The sequence below is a fragment of the Apodemus sylvaticus genome, chromosome 4, assembly GCF_947179515.1.
Source record: "Apodemus sylvaticus chromosome 4, mApoSyl1.1, whole genome shotgun sequence".
Lineage (NCBI taxonomy): Eukaryota > Metazoa > Chordata > Mammalia > Rodentia > Muridae > Apodemus > Apodemus sylvaticus.
Genome location: NC_067475.1, coordinates 60,133,472 through 60,153,210, shown reverse-complemented (window position 1 = coordinate 60,153,210; position 19,739 = coordinate 60,133,472). Strand labels below are relative to the sequence as shown.

Sequence of the window (19,739 nt, the reverse complement as noted above, 5' to 3'; positions counted from 1 at the left end):
AGGACCTCTGGAAGAACATCCAGTGCCCTTAACAGCTGAAACATCTCTCCAGCCCCAACAATACCACCCTTTTAAGATTATTAGTCAAAGAACTCTCAAATGAAATAAAATCCTATTGAAAAAGAGTAAGTTACTTGATTAAGCTTAGTAAAACTAGCAGCAACAAGTAATTCAATATTTGGAGCCCATGTACACTAAGTCTTATAAGGACATGGAGTAGGTCCTGTATTTAAATGCTTACAGCGTATGACTGGCAGGTATGTCTAGTTGGTCTTTTATTATGTTTGCCAAGTAGAACATTCTTTTCTTCCTAATAGAGAAGACGGAATCCAAAACTGACCATTATTATTACATATGAATGCATAACACTTATGAGTGTGGGCACGTGTGTTCCACAGTCTGAGGACAACTTTTGGAAATTGGTTTTCTTCCATGACTTTTCATGATCAGACTGAAGTCACCAGACTTGCGTGGCAAGGACTTTTACCTGATAGGCCACCTCGCCCAGTCCCTCATACAGAAAATGCTTAAGAAGCCACAGAGATAGCTGGTCTCCACAGCCTCTGCCCCACCTAGGCTCAAGGTCCCACACCCTTCACGGAGTACCTGGTTGTGCACTGTGTTGAGCTGGTTGCTGAAGCTCATGGTTAGGTTTGTGCTTGTATTTGGAGCAACATGTGTAGTGAAGGGGCTCTTGATCTGACTCACTGTGTCATACATGTGCACCCTCCGCTTGCAGATCTCCATGTTCTGGAAACAAGACTTAACACTGAAAAAGATTAGAAATTCACTAAATGAATGCTGGTGTTTAAACAACAAAAAACTCAAGACAAACATGGAACTAAGTATTTGTTTCCAAATACTTCCAGAAAAAAAGAACCAAGGGTTTTTATAGTAACAAGAAGATAGACAGCTCTCTTGAAGTCCCACAACCTTTTAGAAAGAAAAGCATCAGTGAGTAAATACATGGACACCAAAATTACTGCTAACCTGATAGTTCCCTTCTTAAATAAGATGGCAGCTCAACCAAGAGCCACACCATGGCACAAGCCCCAGATTATCCCACACTTACTGGTTACTGTGTGGAAAGTCCAGCAGGTGAGTCATTGTCACAAACTGGTGGTTGAGAGTTTTCAGAGGCGTGATCCTCTTATCCGCATCGATCGTCAGCATTTTCTTTAGGAGATCAATGTACTCTCTCCGATCTGCTTTCTCTGCCAACATGTCTGTTCCCTCTAAGTCTGTAGACATATTTACCTTTGGAAGCAAAGAAAATTAGAAATATTGTATTTCTTGGCTTAAATAGTAGATTAAGAACTTACTGTGTCTGCTTTTCTCTCCTAACAAGAGAAAGCAGATATTTAATATATGCATTTTAGAAGAGTGAAAACTGGGGAAATTAAGTTTAATTACAGAATAATAATTTCCACAGGAGGAAACGCTCTGCCTATGTGGTACAACAGTGCCTAATTGATTCTTGGCATTAAAATCTTGAAAGACGTTCAGCAAAAAATGTCTGTTATTATTGAAGTATACAGTTTCTACTATTGAAAATTAAATGGCATAGTACAAAGTATTTAAAACTGGAATACAGTAAGCATTCTTGTGTGGATTGTGGGAGTCAAACCCAGGGTGTGGGGTGCGGCATCAAGCACCCTTACTCATGATGGGGCCATCTGGTCAGCTCAGAACAAAACTTTAAAATGTAATGTTAGCTATCTTCATTAGCTAACACAGCAGTAAGTGTGAGCTCTTATACAATTACTTATTCAGAAGAGAAAATGAGACAAGAAAGAAACCTTTATGAATATTCCCTAAAATAACAAGATCAGTAAGCAAAATCACAGGAGAAACAGACACACGCTGCCACTGTTTAAAGCGCCTGGGATCAGAAGTGCTTCAGATTTTAGAGCCTGAAGATTTTTGGAATATTTATAGACAAGCATGGTGGCTTTAATCCCAGCATTCAAAGGCAGAGGCAGGTGGATATCTATGAGTTTGAGGTCAGTCTAGTCTACATAGTGAGACTAGACTCACTAGTAAACTGTCCTCTGGACAGGACCTCCAGAGCTACATGGAGAAACCCTGTCTAGAAACAAAACAAAGCAAAACAAAAGCAACAATAAAAAAAGAATTTGGAATATCTGCACAGTCTTCATCAGTTTAACAATCCTAACCCAAAAATCCCAACTCTGAAACCTTCAAAATCTGAAAGGTTTTTTAATACCTCTGGGTGCTTAAAGAGCTACAGATTTGAAAAGATCTTCCAGTTTTATAATGTCTGAGTTAAGAAAACTCAAATAGAAGTATCTTGAAAGTATCCTGTTGAGGTTTGGCCTATTGCTGTGTATTGTAATGCTAAATTCTATTCCCTATAGTCTAGGCCTACAAGCTTTGGTTGTGCAGACCTTGTTCCTTGTTAAATAAAAGTGACTACAGCCAATAACTGGAGAGATTAGAGAGGGATGAGGAGGGAAGAGGAAGCCACGGTGAGAGAGAGGGGGTCCATGAGCAGGAGAAACAGCAGGTGTCTGGGGTAGACTACTGGGGAGTCAGCTAGGCCAGCAGTGACCAGGAGACACAGCAAGTGTCTGGGGTGTGCTACTGGAGAGGTGGCCAGGCCAGCAGTTAGCAGAGTAGAGTAACGAGTGACGCCCAGTAATTGTCAAAGCCAAATAAAATAACCGTGGTCTGAGTTTTATTTATTTGCCAGCTACTCAGGGATAAACTTAGATTGTTAGCATCTACTATTAGGATTCAGGTGTTCTTTTGAGACAGGCTGACTCCATGACATGTTTCAAATTGGCAGCCTAGGAAAAACCCCAGGCTTCAGGAAGCTAGTCAGAAACTAGAAAGTGCCCAACCACCCGGCCTGAAGCAAGGACAATGGGTCAGCAAGTTTCCAGATCTCCCTTAACAGGTTCCAACCCCACACCTTGTGATGGAATGTCCTCAAAGATGGAGTAAGATAGAGGCCACCTCCCCGACTTCCTTAGTGACAATTTCCATCCCCCATGCCCCAGGTAATGGATGCCCTTAGAAACAGAGTAAGATCGAGGTCACCTACCCTGGAATCTCCTAAGGAGCTTTAAATCTACCCTGCGAGCTCATCTGGATCTCTTTCCATTTTGGAATGAGGGACCCCTGCATGCTGGTCTTCTGCTTTGGCATACTATTTGAGTCTGTATCATTCTTCAGTGAACAACAGACCCTTACACTTTTAACACATGGCAAAATATTAGCACATATAGTTATCAAAAATGTCACTAACAAAGCATGTCACACGTACCTGAGCCATGTCATCTAAACAGTTAAAAATGTACTTCCGAGCTTCTTTTGACTTTATTCCAGTCTCCAATTCATGTTCTTCGGGTGTCTATAAAACATGAATTTTTTAAGCTCTACATTATTTTCATATTTTTAATCTAATCTGAAGCCAGAATACTGAGATACAGTGTCAACTACAGAAGGCAAAGACAGCAACCTGAAAATCCTGCAGTGCAGAGGTGTGATCTTACTATTATATGGGGCCATCCTTTCCGCAGTTCCTAACCGTGGGTGGGTGGTGCGGTCAGCACCGAAGGTCAGGTGAACAGACACTTATTCTCTTAAAGCTTCGTGGACATGGCCGCCATAGCCAACACTAACTGTTTAGTAGGCCCAGAAGCAGAGGATCATGAGGTTACTTGGTTTCTCACACTGAAGGCTCAGGCTCAGAATTAAAGACTCTTATTTCAGAAAACCTCTAAGGGCTGAGTGTGAAGTGAGCTTTCTGTGGCAGCCATTACAACCCTTCCCTAGTTACTTACTGAGCTCTGCTTTCCAATTCCCCTCAACTACTGATCCTAATTATGCAGCACAGCCTCAGGCAGCTGAACTGGCTTTACTATCTTGATTTTTACCCAAGCATAAGGCTAAACAGATAAGTTTTATAAATAAAATAAGTTTTCAAGGGGTTCTCTCCTACAAACATACCCTCCACCACTTTCCCTCCTCGAGTCAAGAAATTATTCACTAAAATCTAAATTCAAAGTTGGGAGAGGGGTACAGAAATGGGCTGTACAGTAGGAAGACATACCTTAAGCCTCCACAGTGGGTACCCCAAATTAGGATCTCTGTTGAAAAACCTGGTTGTTTTTGTTCCGGCACTAAGAAGATATTCGGCTGGCAGGCCTTGTGTTTGTGAAATATAACGAATCTGAAACATCAAAACCATCAAACATCAATTTCAAGTGGAAAAAAATTATCAAAAGCTTTTACACTGAAATTATTAACTCTGGCCAGAAAAGGGGTGTGTCATGAAGAAATTAACTCTGACCAACACAATAGAACCACACCTGTAAACAATCTATACAGAGCATGCACAGCCATAGGAATACCAAATATTTACTTAGTAACTATCATAAAGTACTATTTTAAACAAAACTCAGTTTTGAAATATTTTTAGTGCAATCTTTTTTCTCTTATATCAGACTTTTAATAAAAAGTTGCAAAAAACAAAACAACAACAACAAAAACTCCTAGATTTCTGGAACAGAGCAGAATAGTTTCCAGTTCAGAATAAGTAATGAAGAGACTAGGGCAGGGCAAGAGCAGTGGGAAGCCAGGATGTGGCTGGGAGGTGCTGAGGACAGTGAGTCGTGCAGCCTGTTATATGCGTGTCACAGGTTCAAACCATGTGGGAACTGTGGGCACTGCTAGAGCAGTGGTCCCATGTAAGAGCACTTGGGGCCCATGCAGAGGATCTGGGTTCAGTTCCAACACCCGCAAGGCATTTTACAACTGTTAACTCCAGTTCCAAGAGACCCGAGGCCTCCACTGGCACATGTGGTTTACAGACATACATGTAGGCAAAACACTCAAGCTACATAAATTTAAAAAGAATTTATCAATCGTATATTGCAGTTATCAGCATGTAGTTTTTCTTAACGTTTTTCTTATTCTACATCCTGCAGGAGGACAAACAATATTTTTTACTCATCAATGAGTTCCTACACTGACCCAAATAGAATGGCTGTCCTGGATGAATCAAAGACCCTAAATGTAAGAACTTGGAATTATAATGCTGTCAAAAGAAACTAATAAGGAAGCTGTATGATACTAGATTTTTTTCAATTATTTCTCGGATAGAATACCAAAAAGTACAAACAAAGGAAGAAAAACAGGCAAACTAGGCTTCAAAGCAAAAAATATTTGTTTACCAAATACCATCATCAATCTGAAAAGGAGCCCGCAGAGTGGAAGGAAGCACGGGGAATCCCAGTTGGCAATAATTAATACTTAGAGTAGAAAGGGTTACAACTTAGCAACTAAAATCCAACAACCACAGTAAAAAATCGGCAATGAACCTACACAGACATAAACTATCCAAATGCTCAAGAAGGGCGTGAGGAAGGATGTCCAGTACCACTGACTATTAGGGAAATGCAAATCTAAATAACAACATAACATACTCACAAAAATAGTTAATCTCAGAAAAAGCAAAAATACATAATATCTGGGAAGAATTAAAACACTCAGGCACTGCTGATGAAATGTTGAGGCCTGTGTCCAAACTATTTGGCGGCCCTTCAGAAGGGTAAATACTGTTACTCCGTGACCTAGTAATTCCACTCCAAGCTATATATGCGAATGTAGGATCTTGCTCATTAGGCAGAATAATATATAGGCAGCATGTATCTAGTATCATACAGCTTCCTTATTAGGCAGCATGTATAAGGCTGTATGTAGCACTATTAAACCAAAGGGAAAAAGAAGGAAGGAAAGATGAATACTGGATATTTGCTCAGTGTTCACTTCACATTACTCACGACAGGCCAATAGTGATTGATCCTCCTGTGTATTGCTACTAACTGATGGATAAACAAAATGTGGTGTGCACACACAATGGAACATCATTGAGCCAAAAAAAGTGATGCTCTCATACAAGTAAAGTATGTTTGTCACAGAATGGCATACTTTCTATGTGATGAATATTTATGATATGTCAGAGTAGGCAGATTTACATAGAGAAAAAATAGATTAGCACTTGTATAGAGCTAAGAGGAACTGAAAAGTTTGGAGGATAAAATTAACAGCTAATAGATTCTAGATGTCATCAAATGACAGAATATTCTAAAATTGATAATGGTTGTGCATTCCTGTAAACACACTAAAAAAAATCCATCTTCACACTTCAAATGGTTGGTATGTAAATTCAAACTCTGTAACGTTATTTTTATAAAAGCAAGCAAAAAGTATCTTAGCTGGACCCAGCTATGTGACTCCTTTTGTATTGCCCAGATGGACCACAATAATCTATTCCCACTCCTGCTCGCCAGCAGCATCCTATGTATTTGGCCCAGGCAAACTACTTCCTCCTACTTTCCATCATCATGTTACACAAACTTACACAAGGACCACATCCTTTTCTTTACCAGGGAAGCTCTGATTACTATCACTGCTTCTGAATCCAGTTGTATGTGTTTCCACTTCCTAGGAACATTATGCCACTTGAATTGGTGCCACCTGCTAGTTAGACTAGGAACTACACTCCTGGAGGCTCTAACTGTTTGGCGCAGGATATACGAATCCCCTCAAGATGTGGGGAAGCAAAAACAAACTGTGTATATTTGGTGGGCAGAATCTACAGCTTCCATTAGATTCTCAAAAGTGTTTAAAAAGGACTGAGAACATCCTGATTCGATTCGGTGGAGATTATGAAAGTTCATCATCTCCTCTCCCTCGAACTTGTAGATTAGAAAGCCAGTTTGTTTCTTGCAAGGTAGAAAAGATTAAAAACTTACAAAGCACAATATAACTGGTTACTTATGAACAACCTATTTCATAACTCATTCCAAGTTGGTTCAAAAAGGAGACAGAGTTCAACATAAGAGAAAAGAAAGTTTTGCCTTTTTACCTTCTAATTACAAGTAACTATTTCTCAAACACAAACAAACAAGAACATATGTATCCACAGACTGGTGAAATGGAAGTCTTTATAATATTGTGTAGCCTTTTTTTTTTTTTTAAGAACAAGAAATGGGAATCAAATTATTTCCACAGACAAGCTTCCTTGAATGATGGACCAATTTCTTTAAAAATAGTAGCTCGTCCTATACAGTAACATTATTTTCTCAGTTCATCAGTCAGTGGCATACACCTGGAATCAATCCCATCCAGTACTTGGAGAGGCCAGAGGGTAAGGAGTTCAGGGCCAATCTCCACATCACAGTAAGTTCAGAAGCTGCTTCCTAACTCAGACGACGGCTCTCATAAAACCTGTCAGAAGAGAGCTACTGTGCAGTGCAGCCTTCAGGACCTAACGTGTAATGAGGCAATTTGAGCTCTGAGAGCGGAGGTTACCTGAACTTCAGGTGAGCGCTACTTTATTTCCATCTCTACACTCCTAAGACACAGTTGACTAAATCAGAGTCAGTCAGTGCAGAGCTAGAAGAATGCCAATCATAGGAAATAGAAAATAAAATGCTTGTTTATCACAGAGATGAAAACATAACTCTAGACTAAATGGGTGATAGTGGAAAAAAATTGTTTTTGTTTTCAAGACAGGGTTTCTCTGTATAGACCTAGGTATTCTGGAACTCACTCTGTAGACCAGGCTAGCCTAGAACTCAGATATCCACCTGCCTCTGCCTCCCAAAACCTGGGAATAAAGGTGTGAGGCACCATTGCCTGGCCCCAAAACAAAACAAAACCTTCAGTAACAATTAGACTCCCTTTCTTCTATCTAAAGACACTGCGATCATACTTCTTTCTCTAGAATCTATTGCACTAGGTACTACAGCTGACCAACCCTTGAACACAAAGTTAAGGCACCAATGCTCCATCCTGTATTATAGTCACATACCTCCTTCCAAACCAATGTTGGGTTTTCAGCTCTCACATGTTAAATGAGTGCACTGTCACTGAAGCTTCATCTCCACCCCGATTTGGATCCCCAAACTTAATTGCTAATCACCTAGTGTTAGGCAGAAACCTTACCAAAACTATAAACAGGTGATTAACACACAGCACAGGAGAGCAAGTTTTTCTAGCTATCAACAAGACAGAGTGTTAGTCGTCGTGCAGTCTTTAAGTGGATGCTCACCACCCTTTGAGTTCAGTTTATCAACAGCAAGAAGCTGCAAAATGGCTACACTACCACAGTAGACACCAAGTTAGGGTTTAGCCCCGCACTGTCATATTTGGGTTTCTGTTTAAGAATGGCTCAGGCCTTTAATCCCATCACTCAGCCTAGTCTACAAAGTCACAGTGAGTCTTAGTTAGGGCTAGGCAGAGAGACCAGGTCTCCAAAAAAGAACAGCAGGGTGGTCATATGTTTAAGTTTTCAGAAAGCCTTAACCTTTAAGACTAGATTTGTAAAAGGGAATGATGTAATTACAATCTCAAAAATAAAAGAAGTATTTTTTAAAAAGAATGTTTGTACATATCTTTTGTAGGTAATTATATAATAAACAATTTGTCAACATCTATTTTATGTACTTAGAAAACCCTTAATTTTTTTCAATATTTCTGTTTTGTGCGGTCTGTTTTTTCAAATTGTTGTGAAAGCACTCTGTGTAAGTGTGGACCTGTGCAGTCTGAAGGGGTGTTGCCTTCTGTGTCCATGCAGAGAAGCACTCTTACCTGATCGTATTCTGAAGCACCAGGATAAAGAGGCCATCCCAGGAACAGCTCAGCTATTACACAGCCCAATGACCACATGTCAATAGCTTCACAAAATGGTAATCCAAGAATAATTTCAGGAGCTCTGTAGCAAAACACAAAGATATCAGATAAGATAACAAACACTACTTGGGGAAATTAACTATGGTGACTAACTTCAGCTGCAGTGCCAGCAACAGGTGAACTTGTTTAAGGGAACTGACAACCAACCATCAGGCACAACTGTGCAGTCAAAACTCTAGGGCCTGATGTGTTTCCGAATTCACAAGTTTTGAACTGCAGAAAGATGATACAGAACATAATCTACATATCCCATAGTCCCACTGGAGTGGGACAGTGCCACATAGTTGAACACACTAATATCTCTGTTTTTTAATATTAGAATTATAAATAGAAGATCATAATTTTTCTTCTGAGCACCTTAGCTGTTTTACTATCTTTATAACAAAAATGTTCTCTGAAAAGAAGGTACTTGAAGCAAACTCAAAAGCCATCCTAAGAGTCTGAACTTGACAGCACTTGGGAGGCAGAGGCAGGCAGATTTCTGAGTTCGAGGCCAGCCTGGTCCACACAGTGAGTTCCAGGACAGCCAGGGCTACACAGAGGAACCCTGTCTCGGAAAAACAAACAAACAAACAAACAAACAAACAAAAAAGAGTCTGAACTTGAGCTCATCATTTAATAGCTGCCACCATTTAACTTCCATTCTGTGCCTAGGGTTTCTGACGGACAACAGATAGCAGCACACAAGGTCACTGCAGACTTTAAATAAATTAGTAAATTAGTAAAGTCTTCGGCCCACAATAAGCATATGTAAATGTTAGGTACAAAATAACTATTACTAGAGTATCATTATTTTGAGTCTTGAGACTCTTTTATAAATTTCAATGCTTCAAGTACAGTAACCCATAAACTAAAAGCTCTCAACAGGAAAACACATTTGAAATGAAATTATTACTCCCATTGATAGAACAGGAAACAGAACAAGGACAGACTTGCCTAAAACTACAGTTAGTAACTGATAAAGTTGACTCAGAAATCTGACTCCAGAATTAAATACTCCATGCTAACTTTCAATAAATAAAAGGTACCCACATTCACATCTTCATAAGTCTATCTGGAATGGTGGCACACATAAATGGGCCTTCTCAAATGATGATTAAGATGATGGTGCACACGGTGTGATCATAAGAAAAGCCAGACCTATAACCCTGAGTTCTACCCCAAGAGTCCACATGGTAGGAGAGAAACAACCTCTACAAGTTATCCTCTGACCTCCGAACATGTATGTCTCTTCCTCCCCCACCCCCTACCCCGGAGAATAAATTAAACAAACAAACAAACAAAACCAGTGAAATCTCACCTCCCAATGGGCAGTGGTATACACCTTTAATTCTGGCACTAGAGAGGCAGAGACAGGAGGATCTCTGTGAGTTTAAGGCCAGCCTCATCTACAGATCAAATTCTAAGGACAGGCAGGGCTACCCAAGGAAGCAAGCCCTGTCTCAGAAAAACAAACAACAACAACAACAACAACAGATCCACTGATTATTACTGTGGCTGGGTTCTGATATTCTGAAACAGGGTCTTGCTCTGTAGCCACACTCTGTTTATGACCCAGGATGACCTTGAACTTGGGATTCTCCCGGTCTCCCTAGTGCTAGGTCTATAAGCATGACTTACCTAGGATGTTTTCCCAAAAAGGTAGCATCTACAAGCAATTAAACATCGATATATTTAGGAACCGGGTAGATTGAGAGGCTCCAGAGATTCTAAGCCATTTTCTGAATCTTACCTTGAAATAATAGAAAATCTAGGCCTTTCAAACTCATTCTGCTAGAAAGCTAAAGTAAAACAGCTAAAATCAGTTTCTGTAGCCCTTTGATATGAACTTCAGTTTTGTTCACTAAAAAAAAAAAAAAAAACCAACCAACCAATCAAACAAACAAACAAACAAAAAACAACCCTCAATAGTTATACCCCTACTATGCATGCTTACACATTCCTGTGATTCCAGCAGGATCACTGCAAACCTGAGGCCCATCTAGTCTACCTTGTAGCTCTAAGATTTGTCTATAAAACAACAGCAAAAAAACAAACAAACAAAAAACACCAAACAAACAAACAAACAAAAAACCCAAAGAAACAACAACAAAAAAGGAAAAAAGGGAGAAAAGTGTTATGTGACTTTTCTGCAAAGTAACTGCAGCCATTTTTGATAGATGAAATTTCACAATTCAACTAAATTCTAACCATAATAGTATATTTTTATGATCGCACAAGCCTGACAGGAGCATAAATGAAGCTGAGAATGAGAATACCCAGAAAAAATAAATAAAAGCTTTTCTAAAAGTGAAAAGGAAAAAAAATGTTTTACTTTCAGTGTGCAGCAACATTAATTTCCAAGTTCATGACAACACCAGAAATAGCTGGCAGGGCAAGAGGACATGGCTTGGTGCCAGAGTGAAAACTGGGCTGAGAGCATTCCAAAGCACCAACTGAGCAGTGGAGGTTTGAGCATCCCATCTTATAAGAAGACAGTTTTGAAAAGGGAGATCAGGAGGAATGGCCAAAAAACATAGCTTAACAGTAATTCCAGCTTTGGAACAACAAAACAAGGCCAAGGAAGATTAGGTGGAATCTGGAATCATCCAGTCTCCTGGTTCTGGCTAGTTCTGGAATAACAAAAGCAGCTAAGGATTCTAGGAAGAACTCACAAACTTCCCTTACACAAAGACGAGTACTAAAGAAAACCTCAGGACTAATTAACGAAAAGGTATACAGATAAAAGTGGACTGTAGTGGGGTGAGGAAGGAAGGCAGGCGGGCAGGCAAAAAGAATAAGTAAAGGAAAAAGAAAGAAAAGAAAGCTTCAGTGGGTGTTTTTCACCACTTGGACCTAAAAATAAAAATATTCACCTTAACTTCTACGAAGTGAGAACAGAGCATTTTCTCCTTTACTGAAAAATGACATCATTAACCTTTGAATTGAGATTACAATTGTTGAAATTATTTTCACTGTATTTTCCTCTTGGCTTTCTTTAATTTCTCCACTCTTAATATATAGTCTATAGAGGGGTAGCTCAGTCATAGGGAGCATTTTTAACAAGCACAAGGCACTGAATTTGATCCTTAGTACTGAGAAAAAAGTCTATGGACATAAAAACCCTGGTTCTACTCTCTATAGGAAGGGTGAGCCAAGTATACACTGTGGTCCCAGCACTCAGGAAACAAGAGACAGGAGGGACAAGTGTAAATAAGATAAGTAAAATAAAATAAAATAAAATAAGGAAGAGAGAGGTAATTACTCATCTGTTTCAGCTCTAAAACAGTGATGAACATAAGGCGATGAAATACTACTCAGGGCAGGAGAAAGCCGGAGGCGCAGCAAGATGACTGCATTTATTTCAATAGGAAATGCTGCTCCTGTGCTTTGGAAGTAGTGGGCCATAACCCCTAGAGCAGTGGTTCTCAACCTGTGGGTCGTAACATCCTTGGGGTCTCCTAATAGATATCATATATATACGTAATATATATATTACATATATATGACTTTTCATTACAATTCATAATAGTAGCAAATTACAGTTATGAAGTAGCAGCAAAACAATTTTATGGTTGGTGGTCACCACAACATGAGTAAATGTATTAAAGAGTGGCAGCATTAGGAAGGTTGAGAACCTAGAGGGTACAACCCCATGCTTAGAACAAACACTGGGGCATCATTACAAGAGCCAAGAACAGAAACAGCAGCCCCGCACGTTCATCTCACTTCCAACTTCTCCATACTGAACCGCTCCTCCAAGGTCAGACAGCCCTTGTTCACTGGCATCCACAGCAAGCTGAGCACAGATGATTCTCTGGTTGTTTTCACAAACACTCAGTTTCTTTCTTCCCATCTGAGGCACCAAACCCTTATTTACCAGATTAGAGATGTTACATAAAGTCTGACTTCCTGCATCTGTGGCTTCAATTGAAACTGTACTTTCACTGTTACAGGAAATTAGATTGTTTGTATCAGATAAATTAAACTATACTTTTCTCTTCTAGTCAGTGTCCACCCATAAATAACAAAGTGATCTGAACTTGAAATAAATGCTAGCTAGTCAGTTTAAAACTAGTAAAACAAGCATTGGGACTGTTAAGTGTGGCAAACTTCTGTCCCTAAAACTCAAGCTTGGCTTAGTCAGTCATTTAACAGGCTAGAGAAACATTTCCAGGGCCTAGATCATTTTGCCATGCCTATAGCTAATAGTGTGGCAAATTTCTGCCAAATATGCAGCAGATGTGTGTACTTATCGGACAAAGCAACATAAACTTAACAGAAAGGTAAAAAGGCTAGATTTGAAGGCAGCTTCATCGTCCCCAAAGGGTTTCCCAGAGATTTGCAAAAGACAAGAATCTAAGGCGTTAGTGAACTCTGACAGCAAGGCCTACTGAGGAGAAACTGGTGGTGAAGAGGGCTGCCTGCACAGCTAGATCTTCCTTGCACCTGCCTCAGCCTCAGCATCAAGTACTACTGTGAGAAGACAGAGCACACAGGGAAACCTAGCCCCAGTCACAAACCCTGGACACTGAGCTGCACACTGATGGGGTGGGAACAGAATGAACTTACATCCTCTTGAAAGTATTCTTAAAGCCAACAGCTAAATTTGTAAGAAGCTTTGAAGAACACTTTAAAACTTAGAAAACCTTAATTTAAAAAAAAAAAAAAATCAAAGCCAAAATTAAAAGTATATGAAAAAGGCCCAAAGACTAGCAACCTAATACTGAAAATTGGTCACATGGGTTGCCAACTAGAGAAGGTAAAGCAGGACAATCTGTCCCACAGCTCATTTGAGTCTTTATGTAAAATAACTTGCGGCTCCTTTTGTTCTGCCTCTTTCTGTTTTAGAGCTGCTTGGTTATCTTTGAGAGGACACACAACAGCTACTGAACACCTGCACACACAAAGAAAAGACTCAGAGCAGATAAGCTCCCCGCCAGAGCTGATCCCTCACCTCCAGTCAAGTGAGCGGGGACAGTGCCTGAGTGCATGCGGAGAGCTTGTACAAGATGGAGGATGGGGTGGGGTGGGGTGGGGGTGGAGGGGATGGGGGGTGGGGGGTATGTATGGGGTGTGGGGGGGTGGGGAGGAGGGAGAAGTACTTAAAGCAAATGTAGTTGGAGCCTAAATATCCTAAGTCATAAGTAAACTGAAGTGAAATTTTCAAAATTAGCCTAGGTTGCCAAGAGTAGCATGAAACCAGAAACCACAGACCCTCCAAGTTCCTTTCAAGTAAAACAGGTTATAGTTTTATAAAACTATTAAGATTTTTTTAAGTGAGAATATATTAAAAGACTATCATTAAAATGTCAGTACTGTACTACCTAAGGAAATCTGCTATGCCAATGTTATTCTTATTAAATTCTATGATGTTTTTTTGAAGAACAAAATAGAAAAATCTACCCTATAGACAGACATATAGAGACTAACAATAAAATAAAAAATAAACTCTTAAATATATGATCAAAGGTACTAAGACCATTCATTGGAGGAACAGTTTTTAGAGCAGAGGTAATGTATGGACTAAACAATCACATGGAAAAGAATTAAATTCGACCATCACCTTAAACAATAAAAACTGAACAAGATGCAGCAGCGCAGGCCTGCAATCCAAGCACTTAGAATGAGTGCAGAGGCAAGGAGAAGTGCTGAGTTCAAAGCCAGCCTGAGTTACTGAGTGCCAGGCCAACCAGCACTATACAGCAAAACCCTGTCCCAAAATGAAATAGCTAAACGCAGTAGCTAAAAGCCCAAGACTACAGAAGCAAAAGGGAGCAAACTACATGGCGATGGATTTGTAATGACACCAGAAAAAAAAGGAGACGAACCAGACTTTACCAAGGTTCAGAACACCTCTCTATTAAACACTAGCCATACGGTCAAAAACTATAAAAGGACACAAAAATCGCATCTATTAATGTCTAAAATGTATTTTTGTTAATTTCTAATATTTAACAAAACCTACTGAAAATTTGGTCAGAGGAATTGAATGAATCTCTCCAAACAAGTATAAGGACGTGAAAAACTGTCAGTATCACTAATTAGGAAAATGTAAATCAAACTACCTAAGAAACCACTTTATACCCATAGAGAGCTACTTTATACACAGAAAACAAGTGTTGGAGGAAACATGCAGAAACTGGGACTCTTGTGTGCTGCTGGTAGGAATGGAAAAGTCTGGTAGAGTCCCAAAGCCACAATTCCCTAGGACCTAACAAGGCCACCCCAAGCTCTACAGGCCTGAAAATGGGAACTGAGACGCACAGACAGCAATGTTCATACAGCAGCATTCACAGAAGCCCAAAGGTGCTAACAACCGGAAAAGGTGCTATCAAAAGATGGACAAACAAATGGGGTAAATACATACAATGAAACATTACCCAGCCTAAGAAGGAATGGCATCCTGGTGAGTGCTACTGAATAGATTAACCTCAAAATCATAAAGTCTATGGATGGGGCTGGCGAGATAGCTCAGAGCTTAGGAGCACTGGCTGCTCTTCCAGAGGGCCTGGGTTCAATCCCATCCACATGGCAGCTTGCAACCACCTGTAACTCCAGTGCCAGAGGACGGATCTTGCTTCTGCGGGCACCAGGCACACTCTTGGTACACAGATGCACATACTGACAAAACACCCATAAACATAAAATAAAAATAATAATAAAAAACAAACCATATAGTAAATCTACTAATCCAAACACTCATGCAGATCTCTGTGAGTTCAAGTCTAGCCTGGTCTACATAGAAAGTTCCAGGCCAGACAAGGCTACAACAATGAGACACTGTCTCCAGAAAAGGCATCTCCCTCAAAGGAAAAAAAAAGAGAATATATTTTGTGGTCAATTACTTATTTTTGGTGGCAGTTTTTATTTTGGGGTAGAGGGCATTAAACTCAGCCTCATACAAGCCCTGTATCTCTGAACCCCAACCTATGCTCATTTCTTGACTGGACACCGGTACGATAAATATTCAATTTATATATATTAAATTAGATATCACATTCTTTAAGATTAATGACTAGATAAAATAAAGATCTGAAAAATAAAAGAATATTTTAAAGCCGTGGTTATATAGAATACACACAAAGTTATGCATACAACATTTAGTACTGTTACAAGAATTTTAGCATAATAAAGTAACCTTGTATTAGAAGTACTAATCTAGAAATAAAAATCACTAATGTACTTAGGTCAAGCTATCCTGGGATAACTAAGTAAGTTCAAAATCTTGTAGAGAATATTCAAACATCAAACAGAAGACTACAGAAATCATTTAATACCATTTTTGCTATCAGAAAAAAAAAAAAGAAAGAAAGAAAAAAGAAACAGAATAAACTGCTTCTGAGGTTAAACCTAAAGATATTCCCAAAACATTTTACATGCAAAGACATGAGTTGAGGAAAAACAACAGCATCTGTGGAGACTCATCATCTCCGTACAGTCCTTCAAGTGGGGAAAGTTAGGTGTGATGGTAGTCAAGAATGAACCAGATACTAGCACAACTCAGCAACCTGTGGAATTAATGTGAGTTATCTGTTAGTACTAAATAGGAGCCAAGAAAAGTGTTACTTTAGGAACTCCACATATGCATGTAAGCTGAAACAAATCCTGCTGCCATCTTGGAATCTAGAAATAGGTAGACTCCTGGGTAGAACAGTTACAGTTCTATACTATTCATGTTAAACACAAGGACAGATCTCCATCCAGGATTTTGCACTTGCCTGTAGTAGCGTGACTGCAGGTAGGTTGAACACACGGCTTTGGAAACATGACTAGCAGAACCAAAGTCAATGACCTTCACTCGGTAGGGCTGGCGAACTGGATCGACTAGCATTATGTTTTCAGGTTTAAGGTCAGCATGAATCAGACCAAGACTCTTCAGCTTCATCAGGGCTGTGGCCACCTGCTGCAAGATTGGTCTTATGTACTTGAGTGGCAGTGGGCTAAACTTGTTCTGCTTTAGAAAATCATATAAGTTCTGCTCCAACATCTCAAACACAAGGCAGGTGTGATTCTTGTGCTGAAAACACTCATAAGAACGCACAAAGTTATACTCATCAGCATTTTCACTGCTTAGGCGAGAAAGGATGCTCACTTCAATTTGTCCTTGTCTGGCATAGGAGGGGTGGTTCTTCAAGATCTTAATGGCCACAATTTCCTTGGTGCTCCGCTTCCAGCACTTTGCCACCTGTCCAAATGTCCCTCGGCCTAGGAACTCCAGGACTTCATAGCTGTTGGTCATGGAGCAAAGGATCTCATGCTGGACCAGCTGGTAATCCCCTTCTCCGCTGGAACTGCTACTCTTGGTGGTCACAGTGGTGGTCGTGGCAGCAGCACCCACCACGGTTCTGTTCTGCAGCATGAGAGGGGGATGTTCTTCTATGATCTGCACGCTACCGTTGCTGTCCACTTCCTCACTCTTTCTCTTCAATCCACATTTTTGATATGGCTCAAGCAAAGAAACGTTGCTCCTGTGAGTCAGGGTCTGGCTGCTTTGGAAGGTTGCCGTGGCGGCACTGCCTGAGCTGTCAGCAGCTGTTACCACAATATGCTCCCCTGTAGGAGCTGGGAGGAGCAGGCCCTGGTCGTAAGCAGGAATGCTGAAAGTTGCTACCTGGTGAGAGGAGCTGGCTTGCCCTTGTGCAGCTGGGAGGGTTTTGCTGTGGGTATAATATTTGTCGTTGCTGCTCTGTCCTGAAACATCCCAGCCAGAGGGCTCTATTTTCAGTTTCTTTGCACTGCAGAAGGCACTCGACGACACTGATGGGGGGGAAAACACCTGCAGCTGTGATGCCATACCTACATGGAAAGAAAGATGAGTGAGACCACAGGGCTCAAGGGCAAAGCCCTTCTCACACATGAGAAGGCGTGTAGCTGCTAAGACCCACCCTGCACTGCTTCACTCCTTTCAAAGGCAAATTCAGTCTCAACCGACATTCACACATATGTTGTCCATACTGTGCCAAAGCAAAGGCTAACTACTCTGTACAAGTCAAACATAAAACAGCTTTCTGTTCTCCAACACTGGAAAAGATTGCCACTGACCAAAAGAAATCAACTAGGTTGATGACCAGGGTAGAGTATCTTCTGAAGAAGTTACTCTACAGAAAGTTACTCTTAGAACAAGACAGGATCAGGGGGTAGGATAGCTCAGTGCTTTGCTGACCAGCCCAACAACCTGAGTTTTCTTCCCAGATACTCACGGTGGAAGGAGACGGGTGATTCCCACAAGTTGTCCTATGGCCTCGACAGTGTTACCACAGTCTTACCATGACTACTCATCACATATGTGAAATCATGCTGGACTACACAGTGAGTCAAAGACAGACAGACAAGAGGAAAGAGAAAGAGGGAAAAGAATTGTAAAGAATGTAAAGAAGATATAGGGAGAAGAAGTAAGAACAGTCCACCTGCCCTGAATATCCCACAGACCTCTCCAGTTCAGTAAGACAAAAGACTACACTAGAAGCTGTTTGTTTGATTTTTTGTTTGTTTGTTTTTTTAAGAATAAAGCCCAAACATCTAGCCAGAGAACACACACTCATCTGCTCTCTTCTTGCCATTAGGACCTTGGCTCAAGAGTAAACCCTTTTCTAGCTCTACACTTTCCCTCTTTTCTGTAATTATAACCATTTTTATTATATGTCATTTGCAAAACAAAAAAAGAAAGAAAGAAAGAAAAATCTAAAAACATCCTATCTGAAATCCAGACTCCTCTCCTCACCTCTTTCTACCTTTTCTACCAAATCTACAAACTGATCCAAATCTTAACTTATGCCCACTTGATTATAAGACAGACACCTTAAATTCAGTATGTCCAAAATTAAATTTATAAGCCTCCACTCCACTCTCAATTTCCTCACTTATGGAATACACCAAACACCCAGTCACGCCAGCCAAACCGGGAGCAATGAGCCTCAGCTTCCTCATGCGTACAAGGGCAGCAGCCGCTCCTGGAGCCATTCCGAGAATACAGCTATTGAACACGGCCTACGGGGTAGCTCCTGGCACATCCTTGTTATGTGGACTCACCCTTTCTTCACAAACCACAACTTGGCTGAACCACAGCCCAAGTATAGTTCAAGTCAGCCATTTTCCCCCACCATGTTAGTTCACACTGCAAACAGCCTCTAAGAACTGCCTTAAACACTCCAGGAATCGGTTGCTCTTGTTTGCTGCTGGGGTTGGTTTGGTTGTTTTGTTTTTGAGACAGGACCTTTAGTATCCAAGGTGCCTATGTAGCTGAGGAGGGCTTGAACTTTTGACATCTTTTGCTTTTAAACAGCAGGCTAGATAACTGTCTTTTCTTAATCTCTTTTTCTTAATCTCTTCCCATTTCCCCCAGCAGTTTTCCACTACTTTGGGCATTAAAGCTAAAGATCTTCAAAACAGATCTTGTGGTGCAGGCCTTTAATCCCAACTTCTCAAGAGGCTGAGAGACAGGAGAATCACAAGGTGAAGGTAAGCTACAGACTGAATTTAAGGCCAGCCTGGGTAACTTAATGAGAGATCCTGATTCAAAATAAAGTTGAAAAACAATAACAACAACAAAGAGTGGGTGTGGCAGTAGCTGGGAATATAGTTCAATGGAGAAAGTTAGCTTAGCTTGTATTGCTTAACACGTGCAAAGCATTGATTCAATCCTCAGTATATAGGGAGGAGATAAAATGTTCACCCAGAGGTGAGGAAGATGGCGTGATCAGTGGGGTGATGAGAACCTGAGTTAAGATACCTTATAACCACATAAAAAGCCAGGCACAGCACCATGCACCTGTAATCCCGACAGAGGGGAGATGGAGACAGAATTCCTGAAGCTTGGTGGCCACCCAGTCTGGCTGAATCAGTAACTCTGAGGTCAGTGAAACCCTGTCTCAAAAAATAACATGGAGAGTAACTGAACAAGACACATGACAGCCACCTCTAGCCTACATATACACACCGGTAGTACCTGCGAACACACAAACATGTACACAGACTCTCCAAAAACCTCTCAAAATGTTCTTGTTGACCAGGGTGCCCATTCTGACTTAGCC

General features: G+C 40.6%; 1 protein-coding gene across 5 annotated transcripts in view; it reads right to left on the bottom strand.

Moving 5' to 3' along the window:
- Hipk1 (homeodomain interacting protein kinase 1) overlaps nucleotides 1-19,739 on the bottom strand; it is a 71,974-nt gene that overhangs the window by 22,545 nt on the left and 29,690 nt on the right. For all 5 annotated transcript variants that reach the window (XM_052179602.1, XM_052179601.1, XM_052179603.1 and 2 more), the window contains 6 exons: nucleotides 16,428-17,505; nucleotides 8,626-8,749; nucleotides 4,079-4,198; nucleotides 3,290-3,376; nucleotides 1,073-1,257; nucleotides 607-769 (listed from right to left, as the gene is read on the bottom strand). In XM_052179602.1, coding sequence (XP_052035562.1) covers nucleotides 607-769; nucleotides 1,073-1,257; nucleotides 3,290-3,376; nucleotides 4,079-4,198; nucleotides 8,626-8,749; nucleotides 16,428-17,505 — 1,757 coding nt within the window. The remainder of the gene's footprint in view (nucleotides 1-606; nucleotides 770-1,072; nucleotides 1,258-3,289; nucleotides 3,377-4,078; nucleotides 4,199-8,625; nucleotides 8,750-16,427; nucleotides 17,506-19,739) is intronic.